The sequence below is a fragment of the Neophocaena asiaeorientalis genome, unplaced genomic scaffold (assembly GCF_003031525.2).
Source record: "Neophocaena asiaeorientalis asiaeorientalis breed wild unplaced genomic scaffold, Neophocaena_asiaeorientalis_V1.1 scaffold296, whole genome shotgun sequence".
Taxonomy (NCBI): domain Eukaryota; kingdom Metazoa; phylum Chordata; class Mammalia; order Artiodactyla; family Phocoenidae; genus Neophocaena; species Neophocaena asiaeorientalis.
The window spans coordinates 799,313-823,269 of record NW_020175084.1 but is presented as its reverse complement, the minus strand read 5'-3'; the positions used below and the strand labels follow the sequence as shown (position 1 = coordinate 823,269).

Genomic DNA, 23,957 nt, shown 5'->3' with positions numbered 1-23,957 from the left:
TCACGATCCTCACTCCATCCGCTCAGCCAATGGCCGCGGCACCAGTGCTCCATTCGCACGAGTCACACGATGCCGGCAGCTGCGCAGACCAATCATAGCGCCTGGAAGGCGGGACGGGGGCCCTCGCAAGCCAATAACGGCGGGAGGAACCGCCCGAGCGGCTGAGCCTAGCGAAGCTCGGGAGGAGACGGCAGCAGGTACAGCGGTGCGCAGGTGAGGGGCCGGGGTGGAAGAGGATACGGCCGCTGGCCGCGGATGGAGGCCGGGATGGAGGGCGAGGCGGCGGGTACGGGTGGAAAAGGGTGAAATCCCTCAGTCAGTGTCGGAACCGGGCACGGCCCTCAGCCGTCCGGGACAGTGGTCACAGCCCAGTGTGCCACTGTGACCAGAGTTGTACAAAAGGAGGGGGGCAAGATCAGTTTGTGTGTGCAGCGGGCCGTGCGGTTGGGAAGAGCGTCCGAGGAGGGTACTGAAGGATGAATGGGAGTTGGGCAGAGGACGTACCGGCAAGGGACGCTGTTTCGTGGGCAGAGAGGCCCAAGCGGAGGACGATCAGAGGCCTTCTTGTAGGAATACCGAGGGTGGGGGTGAGAAGGTGAGAGAGGAGGAGAGCAGAGGCCTATGTCTTTATCAGTGGGGAGGCGCTCGCTGGAACTCTAAGGGTCTGGAGAAGGGGTGGTGAAGCCTGTCTGCTGTTTAGATGGATGCTGGCATCGTGTTCTGGAGGGAGGGCTTAAGAAAGGCACGCTTGGAGGCGCGATCCGGGCACGGCGAAGGGCAGGCACTGCTGACAGCACTCCGACAGCTAAACTTGAAGGTTACTAAGGGAATCCACAAACGACTACATTTCTTTTGTCTGAGCCTGTAGCAGGCCTCCGGTCAATCCAGTTGTGCAAGGGTGAAAAAAGGAAAAGAAAATCCACTCTTTATTTCCTTTCCCCTTTCCTCTTTAATTCCTATTTTTTGCTTCAGTTGTCAACAGTGTCCATTTCCCTCCCTTGAGTCTGGAGAGTAAACTCCTGAATGTTAATTAAAGCAGTTATCTCTAAATAGGGTAAGTGTGTGAAGACTTAACCCGGGCAGCAGAGATAGAGGTCTGGAACATTCTGTCCCAGATGGCTAAGTAGGTGGTGGAACCAGTTCACTGCGTGGTACAGGAGGTAGGGAGTGTGTGGGTAGGGTTGCAAGAGGCAGTAGCGGAACACGTTGGACATGTTGACTGTGACGTGCCTCTGAACTGTCTAAATTGGAGATGACCAGTAGATTTTTGAATAATCAGAACCTGGGGTTTAGGAGAGAGGCCTAGAGAGAGAGAGAGAGAGATTGTGGATATCAGCATATTCTCACAACAGGAGCAGATTAGCTCACTCCAGGTAATCTAGAATAGTTGGAAGGAGTAAAGAAAGCATCTCTGGGAAACTCTTCAGCCTCAATTCTTGAGCCTTCCTTTCTCAAAAGCTGTACCACAGACTTAACTAAATCAGAAACTGCTGTATCTTTTCTCATCTCCTGGTTGAGTCTTTGGAACTGATGTTTCCTCTATTCAAAACTATCCCCCCACAACCCCATCGCACCCGACTTTACTCTTTTAATCTAGTCACCTCCCCTCCATGCTCCAGGCTTGAGTTTAGATGCCTCTTTCTCTAGGATGCCTCTTTCCCTGGGCCTCTCTGTTCTATATTTCCAACCCTTTATTGTTCTTGTCTCAGATTTTGTGACAATTTGGTTACTTCTTTGTATTCCTCACTAGATTTTATGTTTTTTTTTTTTTTTTTTTTAGATTTTATGTTTTGAAGTCAGGGGTGAGGGCAGCAGGGAGCACAGTGGCTGCACATAGTACCACACATTAAATCAGAGTGAATACATATGAATCCCAAGAACCAAGAAAGGCGGGCATTTCAAAGTGAGAAGTATCGAATCTTCCAGACTGACCAGATAAAATAAACTCAAAAAAATGTTTGTTGGATCTGGAAGCTAGGAGACTTAGTGATTTTACTTAGTAAGAGTAAATTCAGTGCATTGATTAGAATAAGAAACAGATTGTAATTGCTGGAGAATGGATGGGAAATGTGAAAATGAAGGCAGCCTATATGGAATACTCTTTCAAGGGGCTTGAGTAAACTGTGGGAATTATTCCTCTCTTACTATAATATTTATGTGCTTTATTATTTCGGATCACAGTATAGCATAATGAATGTGAGCACAGGCTCCCCCACGAAGCTTTCTTGTAATTTGGGAAAGTTACTTAATCTTTCTAAACCTCAGTTTTTCATTTGTAAAATGGGGATAATAAAAGTGCCTACCTTGAAGGTGTGGTAAGGATTAAAGTCTTTAATATAGAGAAAGCATGTAACACTCTTAGAAGTTAGTGGCCTATAGAAAGTCCTTAATAATTGTTAGCTTCTTGTAGCTACCATGTGTCAGATCCTATGTTAAGTACTTCACGTGCATTATTTCTTGGACTCATGAGAAGAACTATATCGTTATTCCCTATTTTTTCAGCTTTTTTGAGGTACAGTTGACAAAACTGTAAGATAGTTCAAGTGTATGTTGTGGTGATTTGATATACATGTATATCATGAAAAGATTCCCATCATCTAGTTACTATTGTTATTCTTTACATTCTGCAGATAATAAAACTGAGGCTTAGAGAAATGACTTAACTTGCTCAAGGTCACACAGCTAGTAACTGGTGTTGGTTTAGCATCATTGGATTTGGTAACGACCTCATGAAAAATGAGGATTGGAACAACTTTTATTTTGTAATTTAGAATATTGAAGACATTTTGGTGTGGATGGGGACCTAGACTGCGAGCACAGTGGGCCCTTGAACAACTCGGGGATTGGGGCGCCAAACCCCTGGGCTGTTGAAAATCCACACATAACTTTTGGCTCCTCCAGAACTGAACTACTGATAGCTTACTGTTGACCGAAGCCTTACCAATAACATAAACAGCTGAGAAAAGAAAACGTTAAAAAATTAGGAAGTAAAAAAAAAAAAAAAAAAAAAAAAAAAAAATAGGAAGAGAAAATACATTTACAGTACTGGGCTGTATTTATTGATACCGTAAGTTTATGTCTTTTTACAAGATGAATGGTCTGTCAGTACCTACATCAACATTGTCTTATATGATACAAAACACTGTGGATGTTATGAATATTACTAACACCAGACATCAAAAATGAAAAGATAATGTGAAAAAGAAATTCATATTTATTTACATGTATAAGGATTCATGCATTGATAATGAAGAAGCAGCAATATGATTGCTTTGTTGTCACCTCGTGTAGTCGATACTATTGCTTTAGAGTAGCTCAGCCTATACACTAATAAATGAATCATTATAAAGTTTTATAGCATAGTATTAGTCATATCCATAATACAGTATTGGAAACATTGTTACTTTTTTAAAAAAACACTTCACTGATAATAGGCTGGTTTGCAGTAACACATTAATTTTATATTAAATATCACTCACTTTACGCCTGTGTAAGAATAGTATTTACATATATTTTATGCATTCATGACATACCTAACTTTTTCTTAATTTTTTTTGATATTTCTAGGCTATGTGGTTTATCTGTGAATTTTTTCAAATTGGTGCAAATCTCCCCAAAATTTTCCAATATATTTATTTTAAAAAATCTGAGTCTAAGGGGACCTGCACAGTTCAAACCTGTGTTATTGAAGGGTCAGCTGTAGTTGAGTGAGTTGTGTGTGTGAGAATTAACCAGTCAGGTTGTATGTTGATCTCTCCCTTGAGACAGAAGTTGGTTGGTCCAAAGAAAAAGAGAAAGGGAACAGTGGCTTGGGGGAGAGGTGATGGAGGTTAGGAAAACTTTTCCCAAGAAGGGAGGACTTGAGTATGTTGGGTATTTTGGGGGTTTTTTTGTGGTACGCAGGCCTCTCCCTGTTGTGGCCTCTCCCGTTGCGGAGCACAGGCTCCGGACGCGCAGGCTCAGCGGCCGTGGCTCACGGGCCCAGCCGCTCTGCGGCATGTGGGATCCTTCCGGACCAGGGCGCGAACCCGTGTCCCCTGCATCGGCAGGCGGACTCTCAACCACTGCGCCACCAGGGAAGCCCTTGAGTATGTTTTTAAACTTGATGGGATGAACTCATTGAAGAGGGAAAGATGAGAAAGAGTAAGTGATGGACAAGTTCTTGATGAGGTAGGATAAGAACACAAGACCAGACAGTCTTAGAGGAGAGGGTGAGTGAGCACAGGCTGTGGCACAATAGTCCCCATGCTGTAAGTCACTTGAGAATGAGTAGGACAGAGGAATAGGGATGCAAAGTGAATTCAGAGTCCTGAGGAAGCTGGCTAAGCTTCCTGGGATCCTCTATGTTAAGAGGTCTATGGGGGAAGGGGGCATTAAATACTATTAAGAGTTTCCGAGGCTTAATATATTTGTTTTTAGAGTGGCCCATCATAATTCATAAATTAGGGACATCAGTAAACATTTTTAGGAAAGTGACATTCTTTATAAGTTTTTCTGTTTTTGATATGGTGACCTATTAAGCTTATTTATTAAATAAGTAAAACATGCTCATGAAAAAAATTAAAATTGTAAGAAGGTATAAAATGGAAAGTAAAATCTTTCTCCTCTTCATAATCCCCCCAACCGTGTATACATATGCATTTTCGGTACATTTTCTATGTTTGTGTGTGTGTCTGTCATATGTACATATGCACGAAACTGCATAAAGTATATAACCTTTTCACAAAAATATAAGTGGGGTTCTTGCTATACATTCTGCAACTTGCTGTTTCACAACACTGTATCTTAGACATCTTTCTATGTAGAACATGTAGATCTTCCTCCTTTTATGTGGCTGTGTGTCTTTGGAAGGACCTGATAGAATTTATTTAATTCATTTCTTGTTGATGGACTTAACATTTTGTTTTACTTTTTTCTCTTTCTTTTTGCTATTATGAGCAATGCTTCTTTCAATCTTAGTGTGCTCATCTTGGTACACTTGAGTGAGAAAATTGCTGGGTCAAAAGGTGTATTCATTTTGAGTTGTAATAAATACTGTGAATTTTATAGACAGGATTAATCCTCCCATCAACAATGTACAATGGTGCCTGTTTCCCCAAATTGTTACTGGGTACTGGGCATTATGAAACTTAAAGATTTTGTTTTAGGATGCATTTCCTATTTGAGTCAAATTGAACTGCGTATTTGCTTAGTAAGCATTTGTATTTATTTTTCTGTGAACCTTCCGTGAATGGTCTTCGTCATTTTTCTGTTGGGTTTTTAGGCTTTTTCTAAAGCACTCATTGTAGCCCTTTGTCATAATTTTTGGAAATATTTTTCCCAGTTTGTCATTTGATCTTTGACTTTATTTATGATTGTCTTTTTATTCACCATTATAAGTATTTAATTTTTATGAAGTCATGTTTGGCCGACTTTTTCTTTATAGATTCTTTTAGTTTTAAGTGACCCAACTATTGCTCATTGAAATTACAAGTTTTTCCTGGAGACCACACTGAAAAGTCTCTAAAGATGGCTTGAAATTTCTTATCCACTATTGTTCTTTAGATCCTGCTCTTGAAAGTTAACAGGTGACTTTTAAGTCATACACCATAAATGGAGGTGATGATGACATCCTGTAGACTGGGGTTTTTAATCATGTTTAGGACCTGAGCGATTGGCACTCCTATAGTAATTGAAAAATTAATCAGAAGCATTTTAAAAACTGTTTTCTTAGAATTTCATTGTTTAGCTTGCTTATTTATATATTTATTTATTTACTTATTTTTGCAGAATTATAAGGCTGTCTGCAGAGATTTGAAAAATGGCAACAAATGAAAGTATCAGCATCTTTAGTTCAGCATCCTTGGCTGTGGAATATGTAGATTCACTTTTACCTGAGAATCCTCTGCAGGAACCATTTAAAAATGCTTGGAACTATATGTTGAATAATTATACAAAGTTCCAGATTGCAACATGGGGATCACTCATAGTTCATGAGGTCCTTTATTTCTTGTTCTGTTTACCTGCATTTTTGTTTCAATTTATACCTTACATGAAAAAGTACAAAATTCAAAAGGTGAGTATGATGGACTTGCAATGGAGTATTGTCATTAGTCTTGTTGAATATTTTTAAGGTAAATATAACTTTATAACTCAAAATAGACTAGATCAGCGCTGTCCAATAGACAGACAATGAAGCCACGTGTATAATTTTCTAGTAGAATACATTAAAAAGTAAAAAGAAATAGGGAAAATAATGTTAGCAATATATTTTATTTAATCCAATAAATCTCAACTGTTGCATTTCAGTAAGTAATCAAAATTTAAAAGTTTTAATGGGATATGTTATGTTCTTATTCTTATTCTTTGAAATCCAGTGTATATTTTACACTAATTTCAGCTCATTTCAGTTAAGACTAGCTGTATTTTAAATGTTCAATAGCCACATTTCTAGTTGCTACCATATTGGACACCACAACCCTAGAGCATTTATTGTTAAGGTTTCAAGAATAATTTGTTAAATTGTGCCTTAAGTAGATGTGATGTTTATCTAATTTGGGTTTATATGTTTTAATTAAAAAAAAATTTTTTACTGAGATATAGTTGATATACAGTATATTAGTTTCAGATGTACAACATTGTGATTCAAAATTTTTATACATTATGCTCCATTTAAAGTTATTATAAAATATTGACTATATTCCCTATGCTATACAATATATCCTTGTTACTTATCTATTGTGTACATAGTAGCTTGTACTTCTTAATCCCCTACCTCTCATTCCTTCCCCCTTTCCTCTCCCTGCTGGTAACCACTAATTTGTTCTCTATATCTGTGAGTCTGTTTTGTTATATTTGTTCATTTATTTTGGGGTTTTTTTCCCACATGTAAGTGATAACATACATATTTGTCTTTCTCTGACTTATTTCACTTTGCATAATACCTTCCAGGTCCATCCATGTTGTTGCATATGGCAAAATTTCATTCTTTTTTATGGCCGAGTAGTATTCCATTGTGTATATATGCCACATCTTCTTCATCCATTCATCTGTTAATGGACACTTAGGTTGCTTCCTTATCTTGGCCATTGTAAAGAATGGTGCTATGAACGTTGTGGGTGTTTTCAGATTAGTGTTTTTATTTTTTTCAGATATATACCCAGGAGTGGAATTGCTGGATCATATGGTAGTTCTATTTTTAGTTTTTTGAGGAACCTCCATACTGTTTTCCACAGTGGCTGTACCAATTTAGATTTCACCAACTGTGTACTAAGGTTCCCTTTTCTTCACAACCTCGCCAACATTTGTTATTTGTAGTCTTTTTGATTATAGCCATTCTGACAGGTATGAGGTGAAATCTCATTGTGGTTTTTTTTGTTTGTTTTGTTTTTTTGCGGTACGCAGGCCTCTCACTGTGTGGCCTCTCCCGTTGTGGAGCACAGGCTCCAGACACGCAGGCTCAGCAGCCATGGCTCACGGGCCCAGCCACTTCGCGGCATGTGGGATCTTCCCGGACTGGGGCATGAACCCGTGTCCCCTGCATCAGCAGGCGGACTCTAAACCACTGCGCTACCAGGGAAGCCCTCATTGTGGTTTTGATTTACATTTCCTTGATGATTAGTGGTGTTGAGCATCTTTTCATGTGCCTTTTGGCCATCTGTATGTCTTCTTTGGAAAAATGTCTGTTCAGGTCTTATGCCCATTTTTTAATCAGTTTTTTTTTTTTTTGATGTTGAATTGTATAAGCTGTTTGTATATTTTGGATATTAACCCCTAATCAGTCATATCATGTGCAAATATTTTCTCCCATTCAGCAGATTGTCTGTTTTGTCAAAGGTTTCCTTTGCTGTCCAGAAAAGCTTTTAAGTTTAATGAGGTCCCATTTGTTTATTTTTGCTTTTGTTTCCTTTGCTTTAGGAGGCAGATCCAACAAAATATTGTTACGATTTATGTCAGAGTATTCTGCCTATGTTTTCTTCTAGGAGGTTTATGGTGGTTACGTACAAATTTTAAAATTATTTGTCCTAGTTCTGTGAAAAATGCCACTGGTGTTTTGATAGGGATTGCATTGAATCTGTAGATTGCCTTGGGTAGTGTGGTCATTTTAACAATATTGATTCTTCCAGTCCGTGAACACAGTATATCTTTACATCTATTTGTGTCGTTTTCAGTGTCTTTGATCCGTGTCTCACAGTTTTCTGTTCTGTGTGTTAATTTTGTATCCAGCAACTTTACCAAATTCATTGATGAGCTCCAGTAGTTTTCTGGTGGCATCTTTAGGATTTTCTATGTATAGTGTAGTATCATGTCATCTGCAAACAGTAGCAGTTTTACTTCTTCCTTTCCAATTTGGCTTCCTTTTATTTCTTTTTCTTGTCTGATTGCTGTGGCTAGGACTTCCAATATTATGTTGAATAAAGTGGCAAAAGTGGTCATCCTTGTCTTGTTCCTATCTTAGAGGAAATGTTTTCAGCTTTTCACCATTGAGTATGTTGTTAGCTGTGGGCTTATCATCTGTGGCCTGTATTATGTTGAGATATGTTCCTTCTGTACCCACTTTATGGAGAGGTTTTATCATACATAAATTTTAATTTTAAAATTAGCTGGAAGGGAAGGTTATGGGGATTCATGAGTATTATTTTGCAGTTCACTCCAGCCCTTGATGTCTCAACTCTTAAATGTATGTTAATATGCTGAGACTTTGATCAAGACTGTTAAGGTTTTATTTCTACATGATATGTTTAAATATATCATGGTAATTCTGCAGCATTCATATCATCCCCCCCAAAATGATGATGTTCCTAGCTTCTAGGTATTCACTTCAGTGTACTAAATGTTTCTTGAGAGCTTGCTATGCATGGCAACGTGTTGAGATATACACAGTGCCTCTTCTCAGTTTTAAACATAGGGAAAATAGTGAACTCTAGTAATGTGTAGACTAATGAGTTTGACACAGTTCCCAGGAAGAAATCTGCACCAGCTTGTTAGAAAAAGAAATGATTTGTTGACACTTGGTAAACCCACGATAGTTTCTAATGCTTACTGTTAACTTTTTTCAACAAGTCATGCCAAACTCAAACTCAAGGGCACACAGTCTTGGTGGAAAGCAGGCATCTTGGGAGTGTTCACCTAAGGAGACTGGTTTGTACTCATTGAGTCCATGGCGGGTGGCAGTCAGTGCACACATCCTCTCCGACCAGTCTCTTCTCTTTGTAGCCTCTCCCAGTGAGTCTCACTTTAAGCAAGTACTAACATTGATTCTCTCTGGGGATAGTGCAGAGGGTCAGCTGCCTGTGGACTCCAAGCCAAAGGAGGGAAGAACAAAGGGTAAAGGGAGAAGGAATTAAAAGGGCTGTGGCCTAAAGGAGAGTATCCTGTTACTGTAAATAAAGGGCACAACATTTCCAGAATACTTCTTATAAAAAGGCCTACTTTGAAAGGCAGAATTGAGTTTGGATGTCTAAGTTCTCGTGCATGTTTGGAATTCTGGCTGCCACGGGTCACCCATTGGTTTATTTATGGGGCTGATTTGTTGTATGGCTGTCCAGGCCAAAGTATCCCTGTCTGTCTTCTGCCCTCTACAGTTGACTCACTGGTCAGAGGTGGTAACTTTTTCAGAGAGAGAAAGGCCTGTTTCATTCAAGGTTTTATGAAGACTTTAGAATAAAATGTGGCAAAAGAAAGGACAAGAAGTAATCTAGTTTACAACTAGTTACTGATAAACAGAGATCGAAAGCCTTCAAGTCTGTACTTAGCATGTCTTCCTTGACTTTCACAACCATTAAGGTCCCTGCTTTGAGATTTTTTGATACTAAAATTAGTTGTGAAGATAATCAGTACAAGTTTTCACAACATAAGGGGGTTTAAAAACAAGCCAAAAAATCAGTGTACACAGGTTTACACATTTTAAAGGCAGATACCCTGAAACAGTGAGGGTACAGGAAAAAGTTGCTGGTGGAGCCAACACTGAAAACTCTGCTTTGAAACAGAATAGACAGCTAATGCACATGCTTGCTACTGGGGAGAATATTCACAGGAATGAGAGACTAATGAAGTAGACCTTGCAGGATTTTTTAAGTCTTACGTCTTGATAATTCTCTAGGGATTTTCCTCAAGGATTTATACACTAAAAACATTCTGTCTGAAGTCTGTGGGCCTGGTAAACAGTAAAACATGTGATTTTTTAGTTACAGTTGATTCACTTTTGTGTTAATTTCTGCAGCTACATCAGTATTAGAGTCTAGCCAGGATATCACAAGTCAGTTAAACATAGTTCTATGGGAAAAAGAGTGCCTTTGCTTGCCCAAGCCAGAATCTTCCATTTATTTTGTCCCCAATCACAGACTGGAAGTTTGGAGGAGCGGGGTCAGATCATGCTCAGAGTAGAAATAGACAATTATAAATTATCTCGCCTAATTTCCTCATTTTATTGTTGAGCAGACTGGCGTGAGCTTCACAGAGCCCCAGAGGTTAGAGCCAGCTCTCCAGACTGATTACCAGTTGAATGCTGTTTCTTTTTTGTCAGGGAAGGTAACTCTCCCAAAGAATTTCAAGAACAACACTGGAACCCTAGACTTTAGTTAGTCCAAGTTCCGCTAATAACTGTCTGTGTGATCCGGGGCAGGGAGGTTGACCTCTGGGCCTCTGCTGAGGTCAGTGGTTTCATCCTTGGAATATTACGGTTCAGTTAAAACACTTGCATTGGTAAGTTTCTGAATTTTTAGGTAAGGACATTTAAAACAAAGCAATAACTATTATCACCATCTTTTTGTAAAACCAAAAGCACTTTTTAACTAATTGCACCCCTTTAAATTGAATAAATTTTAGACTTTTATATATGGCTTGTTAAGCAAGTCGATAATCCTGATGAGGTTTTGTGAACGTTTCACTACAGTAATCTCACTTCCTCATTTTGACTTTAATCTGTGAACTTCATCTGTGGGCAGTAGCTCTCCGTTCTTTGGGAACCACTGGACACATTTGTTTTCTCAGTTCTTCCAGCTCAGAGAGTTTCTAATTCTGTCAATGTATAAGAACAAAAATGCACTTATTTCTGGGAATGAAAACCTCTGAATGGCTGGCAGTGTTGATTTACCTGTGTAATAAGGCTTCCAATGCTATGTGTGCAGCTGTCTCAGCAATTGGGAGAACCCAACTGTGATCTTAGCGTAACACATTTCTTCCTCTCTGGCATTCCTGATAAAAGAAGTAAATGATCTGTGGACAGCAAAGACAAGAGTTATTCGTTTTGTAGTGCTCCTTTGGTTTGTAGAGATCATCGGGACCGTTATGCCTGGGTTTGTCTATTGACAATTTCTTCACCTATTTAAAGTAGTGATGATATCGATAGTTGTCAAGGTTTTAGAAGTGTGTGTGTGTGTGTGTGTGTGTGTGTGTGTGTGTGTGTGTGTGTGTTGTGGTTCCTGGACCTTAGTTACTGTAACACAGCAATTATAATATAGAATTCACATAACATGGATTAATTAAATAACATAAACTTATGTCCCCATATAAACGTTAGAGAAAAAGCTAGGAATTTACTTCTAGTTTTCAGGTGAAACTCCTGATAGCAGAGGCTAATACTAAATATTTTGATTTTTTTTCTCCATAGGATAAACCAGAAACTTGGGAAAATCAATGGAAATGTTTTAAAGTACTTCTCTTTAATCATTTTTGTATCCAGCTTCCTTTGATTTGTGGAACCTATTATTTTACAGAGTATTTCAATATTCCTTATGATTGGGAAACAATGCCAAGATGGTATGTAGATGAAGATTTGCTTTTTATACTCAGTCATGGTTTATCATTCAATTAAAATATCCTTAATGTTATTTTCTTTCTTCATTTGGTCATTGTTTGTTTCTTCTAAACTTTGGAAATAAATAAAACGTAGAAAAGTAAACTGTAACAGAAACTTAAAATGTCCCCATTTTTATATGTATCTATATTTTAGTGTAATATTTTCATTGGAAGGTGAGTTTCTTGCATCAGAAGTTTCCATAGCATCCATTATATGATTGTATACAGATACACATGCTTATGCCAAGAAAAAATATATTGCATTTTAAGTCTAAAATGAAAGAAAAAATGAGAGAATAGTTTGTGAAGTTTATAAAAATTATGTCCATACAGACAGAAATATATATTATCTGAGTATAAATATTTGTGTTCAAATACTATTTGTATTCAACTCCCTGTTCTGACTTAACCTGAATACAGATGTACAGTATATAGATAGTGCTTTTCCTATTACTGTATATTCAACATATAAAAGAATTTCTGTGTATGTGTTCCTATGTATATAAAATATATTTTGCCCATTGCACTTATATGCTTCTCTTTGTCAGGAAAAAAACGATGATTTTACTCTTATTAATCTTAATTCAAGTCGTTTATCAATGTTACTCTTTTCCTAGAAGTTTTGAGTTTTGTTTCTTAACTCTGACTTTATACCTGTGACTTTTTTTTAAGCGAATTAGAATTGGTATGGTGGTCAGCTTCTTTAACCCTTCTTCAGGTGGTATCATATAGCTAGCTTGCATCTATATGTATTGTTTTGAGAATTTGTTGATCAATAAAACCAGTTAGGTCAAGCTGGTATTTGCTTTTATGCAGTGTCTCCAGCAGTGATCCCAGGTAAAAGTCTAGATTGTTTAAGTAAAAGTTATTTAATCCTCATTACAGTATTTTCATCTTAAAGGTACATGCTTTTGGCAAGATGCTTTGGCTGTGCAGTGATTGAGGATACCTGGCACTATTTCCTGCATAGGCTCTTACACCACAAAAGAATATATAAGCATATTCATAAAATTCATCATGAGTTTCAGGTATGTTAGAACTATATTTAATCCATTTTTTTCTATTAGAGGCAAAAATGTCATTTAAAAAAAAAATCTCCTGGACTTTAAAAAAAACTGTCAGTGATGTTTTTATTTCTTTTTCCTTTGTCATGATTGTTAAGAATATAATACACACACACCTAAACACAAAGGGAGTTCTACAGATTTTCTTTAATATCTTAATTTCATGGTAAATTGAGACCTGAAAGAAAAATGTTACGTCAAATCGTTCATTTTTGTTTTTGGGTCCAGAGCACTATCCTCACACAGTTGGGTCCCTGGCAGTTTGATAGAGGCCTCTAGTGCTGTTAAGGTCATTTAAGTGGGAACCCAAAACAACAAACCTTGAATCGTTAAATTCCTAAAACAATTTCCAAGTTAGTTTTAACACATTTCCACATCATTGCTAACTCCTTCCCACAAAACAGTGATTTTTATCAGAACTGCTTTGATGTTAGCTTTGTCAAATTTGTTATTTTGGTATGTTCTGCATTGATCCTAATTACATGATATGATAAACCAAACATCCCTTTCTTGGCAGAACAAATTCAGGTGCATAAACCAAAATTAGAATTCAAGTCAATTGTTTAATGCCTTTATCTCAAACCATCAAAGACAGCTATTAAAGTAGATTGTTTTAAGGACATCCCTAGACCTTTTAATGTTTGGTAAGAACAAAAAAACATTTTTATTGAGAATTACTGTTAATGTTTATATATGTATGGCTAGATATATAGTTGATCCTCAGTATCCATGGGTTCTGAATTCATGAATTCAACCAACTGAGGATTGAAAATATTTGGGGAAAAAATTCCAGAAAGTTCCGAAAGGCAAAACTTGAATTTGCCTCGAGTGGACAACTATTTACATAACGTTTAAATTGTATTTACAACAATTACACAGCATTTACATTGTATTAGATATTATAAATAATCTATAGATGATTTAAAGTATATGGGAGGATGTGCATAGGTTATATGCAAATACTGCTCCATTTTATATAAGGGACTTGAGCATCCTTGGAGTTTGGTATCCATGGGGGTCCTGGAACCAATCCCCCTGGGATACCTAGGGATGACTGTACTATCATAACATATAGAAGAGATATAATTTTATAAAACGATATACATAAATAAATTAGAATATATATATTAGGGTTCTCCACACACACACACACACACACACACACACACACACAGATTTATTTTAAGGAACTGGTTCATGCACTTGTGGGGGCTGGTGAATCAAATCCGTAGGGCAGCTCACAGGTTGGAAACGCAGGTGAGAGTTGATGTTGCAGGCCTGGATCTCGATTCCTTAGGGCAGCAGCAGGCTGGAAACCAGGCAGGGTTTCTGTATTGTAGTCTTGAGAATTCCATCTTTCTTGGGAAGTGTCAGTCTTTGCTTTTAAGGCCTTCATCTGATTGGATGAAGCTCACCTGGGTTATGGAGGGTCCTCTTCTTTACTCATGGTCTACTGACTTAACTGTTAATCACATCTAAAAAAGACCTTCACACAGCATCTAGACTGGTGTTTGACCAAGCAGCTGGGCACCATGGCCTAGATAAGTTGACACATAAAATTAACCATCACAATATATTAAGCAATTCTTACTTATTTTAGGCTCCATTTGGAATGGAAGCTGAATATGCACATCCTCTGGAAACATTAATTCTTGGAACTGGATTTTTCATTGGAATCATGCTTTTATGTGATCATGTTATTCTTCTTTGGGCCTGGGTAACCATTCGTTTGATAGAAACTATTGATGTCCATAGGTAAGCTATGGTTTCTATTCAGGTAAAAGTATCATAAAATATCCTTTTTTCATGGTCATAGATTATCTTTATTTCTGTTTTTTTTCTTTTTAATTGAAATGTAACTGACATGTAACATTGTGTTTTAGGTGTGCAACATAATGGTTTGATATATGTATATATTGCAAAATGCCACCACACTGTTCATCTCTACACAGAGTTACAAATTCGAGAACTCTTAAGATCTACTCTCTTAGCAACTTTCAGATTCACAGGATTGTTGATTTCAGCCTCCATGCTGTACATTACATGTCCAAGACTTATTCATCTTATAACTGGAAGTTCATACCTTTTGACCACCTTCACCCATTTCATGCACCATAATCATTGTCATAGGTTATCTTTTTCCCTAAGTAGAGTAATAGGAGAAGTTAACCTTGTTAATGTTACTATTTTTAATAAACAGGAGAACATAATCATTGGATAAAAGTTCAAATAATAATTTTTGGGTTTTTTTACATTCCTATCTATGGCTGTTGTCATTTTTATGGTGAGAGTATATTCATGTATCATTTGAGAAAACGAAATAAAATTCTGATAAGTGCTGCAGAACTGCCCTCCAAAAGGGCCCCTCTCTACATGCCCAGCAGGAACCTGTAAGAATGCTTTCCCTGCACCCAACACCCTTTGCAAACTGAACATTACAGTCTTGTTAATCTTGGTCAGTAGGAGGGCAGAGAGCCTTCAGGGTTATGCACTGCATTCCCCAGGGGCTGGTGAGGCTGCATGGCTGGCTTTGTGCTGGGTTTTTTCTTTTTTTTTCCCAGTCTCCCGATTCATCCCACCACCACCACCCCACCCCGCCCGCTTGGTGTCTACGTTTGTTCTCTACATCTGTGTCTCTATTTCTGCCTTGCAAACCTGGTTCATCTGTACCATTTTTCTAGATTCCACATACATGCGTTAATATACGATGTTTGTTTTTCTCTTTCTGACTTACTTCACTCTGTATGACAGTCTCTAAGTCCATCCACGTATCTGCAAAGGACCCAATTTCATTCCTTCTTATGGCTGAGTAATATTTCATTGTATATATGTACCACATCTTCTTTATCCATTCCTCTGTCGATGGACATTTAGGTTGTTTCCATGACCTGGCTATTGTAAACAGTGCCTGCACTGAACATTGGGGTGCATGTGTCTTTTTGGATTATGGTTTTCTCTGGGTATATGCCCAGTAGTGGGATTGCTGGGTCATATGGTAATTCTATTTTTAGTTTCTTAAGGAACCTCCATACTGTTCTCCTTAGTGGCTATATCAGTTTACATTCCCACCAACAGTACAAGAGGGTTCCCTTTTTTCCACACCCTCTCCAACATTTGTTGTTTGTAGATTTTCTGATGATGCCAATTCTAACTGGTGTGAGGTGATACCTCATTGTAGTTTTGATTTGCATTTCTCTAATAATTAATGATGTTGAGCAGCTTTTCATGTGCTTCTTGGCCATCTGTATGTCTTCTTTGGAGAAATGTCTATTTAGGTCTTCTGCCCATTTTTGGATTGGGTTGTTTGTTTTTTTTAATATTGAGCTGCATGAGCTGTTTATATATTTTGGAGATTAATCCTTTGTCTGTTGATTTGTTTGCAAATATTTTCTCCCATTCTGAGGGTTGTCTTTTCGTCTTGTTTATAGTTTCCTTTGCTGTGCAAAAGCTTTTAAGTTTCATTAGGCCCCATTTGTTTATTTTTTTTTAATTTCCATTACTCTAGGAGGTGGGTCAAAGAAGATCGTGCTGTGATTTATGTCAAAGAGTGTTCTTCCTGTGTTTTTCTCTAAGAGTTTTATAGTGGCCGGTCTTAACATTAGGTCTTTAATCCATATTGAGTTTATTTTTGTGTATTGTTGTTGGGGAGTGTTCTAATTTCATTCTTTTACATGTAGCTGTCCAGTTTTCCCAGCACCACTTATTGAAGAGACTGTCTTTTCTCCATTGTGTATCCTTGCCTCCTGTGTCATAGATTAGTTGACCATAGGTGCGTGGGTTTATCTCTGGGCTTTCTATCCTGTTCCATTGATCTATATCTCTGTTTTTGTGCCAGTACCAAATTTTCTTGACTACTGTAGCTTTGTAGTATGGACTGAAGTCAGGGAGTCTGATTCCCCCAGCTCTGTTTTCTCCCTTCAGGATGCTTTGGCAATTCGGGGTCTTTTGTGTCTCCATACAAATTGTAGGATTTTTTGTTCTGGTTCTATAAAAAATGCCATTGGTAATTTGATAAGGATTTCATTGAATCTGTAGATTGCTTTGGGTAGTATAGTCATTTTCTCAATATTGATTCTTCCCATCCAAGAACATGGTATATCTCTCCATCTGTTTGTGTCATCATTGATTTCTTTCATCAGTGTCTTATAGTTGTCTGAGTACAGGTCTTTTACCTCCTTAGGTAGGTTTATTCCTAGGTATTTTATTCTTTTTGGTGCAATGGTGAATGGGAGATTGTTTCCTTAATTTCTCTTTCTGATCTTTCATTGTTAGTGTATAGGAATATAAGAGATTTCTGTGCATTAATTTTGTATCCTGGGACTTTACCAAATTCATTGGTTAGCTCTAGTAGTTTTCTGGTAGCATCTTTAGGATTATCTGTGTATAGTATCATGTCATCTGCAAACAGTGACAGTTTTACTTCTGTTTTGCAATTTGTATTCCTTTTATTTCTTTTTCTTCTCTGATTGCCACAGCTAGGACTTCCAAAGCTATGTTGAATAATAGTGGTGAGAGTGGACATCCTTGTGTTGTTCCTGATCTTAGAGGAAATGCTTTCAGTTTTTCACCATTGAGAATGGTGTTTGCTGTGGGTTTGTCATATATGGCCTTTATTATGTTGAGGTAGGTTCCCTCTGTGCCCACTTTCTTGAAAGTCCCCCACTATTATTGCGTTACTGTCAATTTCCTCTTTTATAGCTGTTAACATTTGCCTTATGTATGATCCTTTTACTGTGTTGTTGGATTCTGTTTGCTAGTAATTTGTTGAGGATTTTTGCATCTACATTAATCAGTGATATTGCTCTGTAATTTTCTTTTTTTGTAGTATCTTTGTCTGGTGTTGGTATCACAGTGATGGTGGCCTTATAGCGTGAGTTTGGGAGTGTTCCTTCCTCTGCAGTGTTTTGGAAGAGTTTGAGAAGGATGGGTGTTAGCTCTTCTCTAAATGTTTGATAGAATTCACCTGTGAAGCCATCTGGTCCTGGACTTTTGTTTGTTGGAAAATTTTTAATCACAGTTTCAATTTCATTACTTGTGACTGGCTTGTTCATATTTTCTATTTCTTCCTGGTTCATTCTTGGAAGGTTTTACCTTTCTAAGAATTTGTCCATTTCTGGCAGGTTGTCCGTTTTATTGTCAGAGATTTGCTTGTAGTAGTCTCATATGATGCTTTGTACTTCTGCAGTGTCTGTTGTAACTTCTCCTTTTTCATTTGTAATTTTGATTTGAGTCCTCTCCCTCTTTTTCTTGATGAGTCTGGCTAAAGGTTTATCAATTTTGTTTATGTTCTCAAAGGACCAGCTTTTAGTTTTATTGATCTTTGCTATTGTTTTCTTTGTTTCTATTACATTTATTTCTGCTCTGATCTTTATGATTTCTTTCTGTCTACTAACTTTGGGTTTTGTTGGTTCTTCTTTCTCTAGTTCCTTTAGGTGTAAGGTTAGATTGTTTATTTGGGATTTTTCTTGTTTCTTGAGGTAGGATTGTATAGCTATAAACTTCCCTCTTAGAACAGCTTTTGCTGCATCCCATAGGTTTTGGGCTGTCGTGTTTTTATTGTCATTTGTTTCTAGGTATTTTTTGATTTTCTCTTTGATTTCCTCAGTGATCTCTTGGTTATTTAGTAACGTATTGTTTAGCCTCCATGTGTTTGTGTTTTTTACATTTTTTTTCCCTTTTAATTGATATCTAATCTCATAGCGTTGTTGTCAGAAAACATGCTTGATATGATTTTGGTTTTCTTAAATTTACTGAGGCTTGATTTGTGACCCAAGATGTGATCTATCCTGGAGAATGTTCCATGTGCACTTGAAGAAAGTATAATCTGCTCTTTTCAGGTGGAATGTCCTATAAATATCAATTAAATCTATCTGGTCTATTGTGTCATTTAAAGCTTCTGTTTCCTTATTAATTGTCTGTCTGGATGATCTGTCCATTGGTGTAAGTGAGGTGTTAAAGTCCCCCATCATTATTGCATTACTGTCAGTTTCCTCTTTTATAGCTGTTAGTATTTGCCTTATGTATTGAGGTGCTCCTATGTGGGATGCTTATATATTTATAATTGTTATATCTTCTTCTTGGATTGATCCCTTGATATTGTGTAGTGTCCTTCCTTGTCTCTCATAACATTCTTTATTTTAAAGTCTACTTTATCTGATATGAGTATTGCTACTCCAGCTTTCTTATGATTTCCATTTGCATGGAATATCTTTTTCCATCCCCTCACTTTCAGTCTGTATGTGTCCCTAGGTCTGAAGTGGATGTCTTGTAGACAGCATATATATGGGTTTTGTTTTTTTATTCATTCAGGGAGCCTGTGTCTTTTGGGTGGAGCATTTAATCCATTCACATTTAAGGTAATTCTTGATATTTATGTTCCTATTACCATTTTCTTAATTGTTTGGGCATTGTTTTTGTAGGTCCTTTTCTTCTCTTGTGTTTCCCACTTAGAGAAGTTCCTTTAGCGTTTGCTATAGAGCTGGTTTGGTGGTGCTGAATTCTCTTAGCTTTTGCTTATCTGTAAAGCTTTTGATTTCTCTGTTGAATCTGAATGAGATCCTTGCCAGGTAGAGTAACCTTGGATGTAGGTTCTTCCCCTTCATCATTTTAACTATATCATGCCACTCCCTTCTGGCTTGTAGAATTTCTGCAGAGAGATCAGCTGTTAACCTTATGGGGTGACCTTGTATGTTATTTGTTGTTTTTCCCTTGTTTTTTTTTTTTTTTTTAATGTTGAGTCTTCTTTTAATTTATTTATTTTTATTTTTGGCTGTGTTGGGTCTACATTTCGGTATGTTTTCGACTGTAATCTCTTCAGATATCTTCTTGGGTCCTTTCTCTCTTCTCCTTCTGGGACCCCTATAATTAAAATGTTGGTGCATTTAAGGTTGTCCCAGAGGTCTCTTAGGCTATCTTCATTTCTTTTTGGTCTTTATTCTGTTTCGTGGCGGTGAATTCCACCATTCTACCTTCCAGATCACTTATCCATTCTTCTGCCTCAGTTATTCTGCTGTTTATTCCTTCTAGTGTATTTTTCATTTCAGTTATTGTATTATTCATCTCTGTTTGTTTATTCTTTTATTCTTCTAGGTCTTTGTTAAACATTTCTTGTCTCTTCTTGATCTTTGCCTCCATTCTTTTTCCGAGGTCCTGGATCATCTTCACTATCATTATTCTGAATTCTTTTTCTGGAAGGTTGCCTATCTCCACTTCATTTAGTTGTTTTTCTGGGGTTTTATCTTGTTCCCTTCATCTGGTACATAGTCCTCTGCCTTTTCATTTTGTCTGTCTTTCTGTGAATGTGGTTTTCATCCCCCAGGCTGCAGGATTGTAGTTCTTCTTGCTTCTGCTGTCTGCCCTCTGGTGGATGAGGCTGTCTAAGAGGCTTGTGCAAGCTCCCTGATGGGAGGGACTGATGGTGGGTAGAGGTGGTTGTTGCTCTGTGGACAGAGCTCACTAAAACTTTAATCCATTTGTCTGTTGAAGGGTGGGGCCAAGTTCCCTGCCTGTTGGTTGTTTGGCCTGAGGCAGCACTGGAGCCTAGAGGCTCTTTGGTGGGGCTAATGGCAGACTCTGGGAGGGCTCACACCAAGGAGTGCTTCCCAGAACTTCTGCTGCCAATGTCCTTGTCCCCACAGTGAGCCACAGTCACCCTCCGCCTCTGCAGGAGACCCTCTAACACTAGCAGGTACATCTAGTTCAGTCTCCTATGGGGTCAGTGCTCCTTCCCCTGGGTCTGATGCACACACTGCTTTGTGTGTGTCTTCCACGAGTCGAGTCTCTGTTTCCCACAGTCTAGTCGGGGTCCCACAGTCAAATCTTGCTAGCCTTCAAAGTCTGAATCTGGGACTTCCTCCTCCCATTGCTGGACCCCCAGGTTGGGAAGCCTGATGTGGGGCTCAGAGCCTTCACTCCAGTGGGTGGACTTCTGTGGTCTAAGTGTTCTCTGGTTTGTGAGTCACCCACCCAGCGGTTATGGGATTTGATTTTATTGTGATTGTGCCGCTCTTACCATCTCATTGCAGCTTTTCCTTTGTCTTTGGATGTGGGGTATCTTGTTTGGTGAGTTCCAGTGTCTTCCTGTCGATGATTGTTCAGCAGTTAGTTGTGATTCCAGTGCTCTCACAAGAGGGAGTGAGAGCACGTCCTTCTGCTCAACCTGTCTTTGTGCTTGTTGCCCAACAGTAATTTTTTCTTTGAATTACCATTTTATATCATTTACCAGTTTTTCTGTTAAGGCTATACGTTTTATAACCTATTGGTTCATGTGTAAGCTTTGTTTGTTACCTATGTTGTAAATATTTTCTCTCCATCTGTCATTTGAATTTTAACTCTTGATGGTTCTTTTGCAGTTGTGAAGTATTAAATTTTTATGTAGTAAAATCTGTCAGTTTTTTTTTTTTTTACATCTTTATTGGGGTATAATTGCTTTACAATGGTATGTTAGTTTCTGCTTTATAACAAAGTGAATCAGTTATACATATACGTATGTTCCCATATCTCTTCCCTCTTGCGTTTTGGATTTCATGCCTTGCAGAGTCTTCCTGAAACATTGTTCAAATGAAAATATTCTTGTTGTTTTCTTAAAAATTTGGTTAAATACTGTAATTCAGGAGCAGCAATTACTTTATCCTTCTGTAATGAACCTAAACCTAACTCTTACTTGAAAAAAATATTGAAACATCCACCGAATGGATTCACTGAATAAAACATTTGTGTACTCCACTGCCCAGCACTGATGAAAACTGCTTGTGATATGTTCATATTTCACATGCTTCCTTTCTGTTGATGGGAAGGCATGTTTTGGTAAATTATTTCTATTAAATGCCTTTTCAAATTCCTAGTATCCTAATTTTTCATCATTTAAAAATGATTATATATTTATTGCATTTTTATTTGGGAATTTTCATCTGTGAAAGCAGAATATGAAATTCTAGGAATTGTTTCTGAGTCACTAAAGTAGCAAAATTAATGCCTCTAGTCTTAGGCAGAAAAGTGGTAGATGGTGTTTCCTTCAGTCTTTCCTTCCATTGCTCTTTTCTCCTTCCTTCCCCCTTCATACTCCTTAAGGAAGGATTGGGGTGATTCAGACTGGTATAATTGTAGATATCAGATTTTAGACTTGTAGTTAGAAATAAAGGTGGGTACTCTAAAAGAAGTTGCAAAACAGTAATCCTCAGGTTTAACCTTTGTAATGCTTGGTACTAATTTCATATAACTTTAACTAAAAAATATGTAGTATTATGGGTGTTATTACAAACTATGGAGAGAAAGTCTTCTAAAACAGAAAAAAAAAAGTCATGAAAATCTATGTCTAAAGATTCATTACTATAACCCTTCTTTCATCCCCTGATGTGTAATATTAATGTCTATTAATTGTTGACGTTTTTTTTTATTTCTTAAAGTGGTTTCTAGAATATGCACCATTTGCTGTGAGTTTTTGTCTTTTGTAAACATGTCAGAAATAAGTGACTTAGGTAAAGTGGAATGTTATTTGAATGGTTAACAAGCATATTACTATCAATGAAAATGTCGATTAAGGTGTATTTACTTTCTTAATACTCTTTATCATTTTTATTTCAGTGGTTATGACATTCCTCTCAACCCTTTAAATCTCATTCCTTTCTATGCTGGTTCTCGGCATCACGATTTCCACCACATGAACTTCATTGGAAACTATGCTTCGACATTTACATGGTGGGATAGACTTTTTGGAACAGACTCTCAATTTACTGCCTACATTGAGAAAATGAAGAAGGTTGAGAAAAAGACTGAATAAGCATCTCACATAAACCTTCCTGCAGATACACATTTCCTGAATTGAAGCTAGTAGCTAACATTGCTTCTGGGGAGTGGAAATAAACATGTGTCTTGATTGCTAAGTGATAAAAAGAACATTAACAACTTCTAATTATCTTCCTAGTGGGAACTTTTATATGTTTAAGTACAGTTTCCCTGAGGAAGCTTTAAAGGCCATGTTGCTAACTTTACAAAAAGGATTTAAGTAATGGAAGGAATATTAATGTATGTCTTTTTCCCAAGTTGTACCATAGGCCTGAAGCTGAAATTGGTCTTCAAACCTTTTAAATATGTAGTGGCCATTTCAAGAACTCTTAGTAGTACTGAACTTTAAACACTATTTTGGAATTTGCTTAAAGATCAGATGCCATGGGTTGAACCACACCAATCTGTATAGTGTGAGTGAGTGCTAACTCTGAAATAGCCAGCACCGGGAATTTCTGCTCTTATCTGGAGCTGACCAGTTTGGGGTGATTCTCTTTCTGAGAAGTCCTTTTTGACTGTAATGTACTACTCTTATCTATAAATTAAGGCATTTCTGAATTGATGAAAGACTATTTTAGTCTAAAGGTTTTCAGGTTACTTGAATTTTTTAAACATTGAGCTTTATTTCTGCTATTTACCCTTTCTTTTTTGTATATCAAGTTTCCATTATACTTAAAGCTGTATCTTGAAACTTTGTGTACTGATTTGCTGTATTTGCACTTGGAGCTATTGAAATAAATGTGATTTTGTTTGATTATTTGGTTTCCAATTTTGAACATCATTTGTCACCTTTTATTCTTTTCAGGAAAAGTACAGAAATCACTAAATTATTAAATTTTGTCATAAAAGGAATAGTTTTTATCTTTTTAAGTGCTTCCTTTGCTAAACTTTTGGCAGTCTCAACATGTATTTATCAGGCTACCTATTGTGGGAAATTCTATTGACCTAATAAAATGGAAGATATCGAAGCAGCTCTTTTCTCCACTTAGAAAATGTAAAGAAGAATGGAGCTAAACTTTTTAGGGCTGGTTTAATTTCAAGTATCTAGAGTCTAATTTAAGGCAAGAGGTGATAATTCTAACTTTGTATACAGTAGTACCAAATGGTAATTTTTAAAAAATATGGAGCCATCTTCTGGTTTCTTTTTTCTTTTTTCTTTTTTTTTTTTTAACACACAGTAAAGAGGTTCAAATAAGAGTTGAGAAAGTTACAGCTGAGACTCTTGCTAGACCATGTTTTCTAACTAGTACCTGGTTCTATGGCCTTTTTCATTCTCCCTTTCCAACCCTTACTGCTGTGTGTGTGTGTGTGTGTGTGTGTGTGTGTGTGTGT

General features: G+C 37.5%; 1 protein-coding gene across 1 annotated transcript; it reads left to right on the top strand.

The window, feature by feature from the left end:
- Window positions 1–151: 151 nt before the first annotated feature.
- Window positions 152–23,382, top strand: MSMO1 (methylsterol monooxygenase 1). The gene is made up of 6 exons (XM_024764164.1): window positions 152–213; window positions 5,770–6,055; window positions 11,591–11,739; window positions 12,680–12,806; window positions 14,443–14,597; window positions 22,425–23,382. Exons 2-6 carry the CDS (start codon window positions 5,801–5,803, stop codon window positions 22,618–22,620), a joined length of 882 nt encoding a protein of 293 aa, XP_024619932.1. The 5' UTR covers window positions 152–213; window positions 5,770–5,800; the 3' UTR covers window positions 22,621–23,382.
- The last annotated feature ends 575 nt before the right edge of the window (window positions 23,383–23,957 follow it).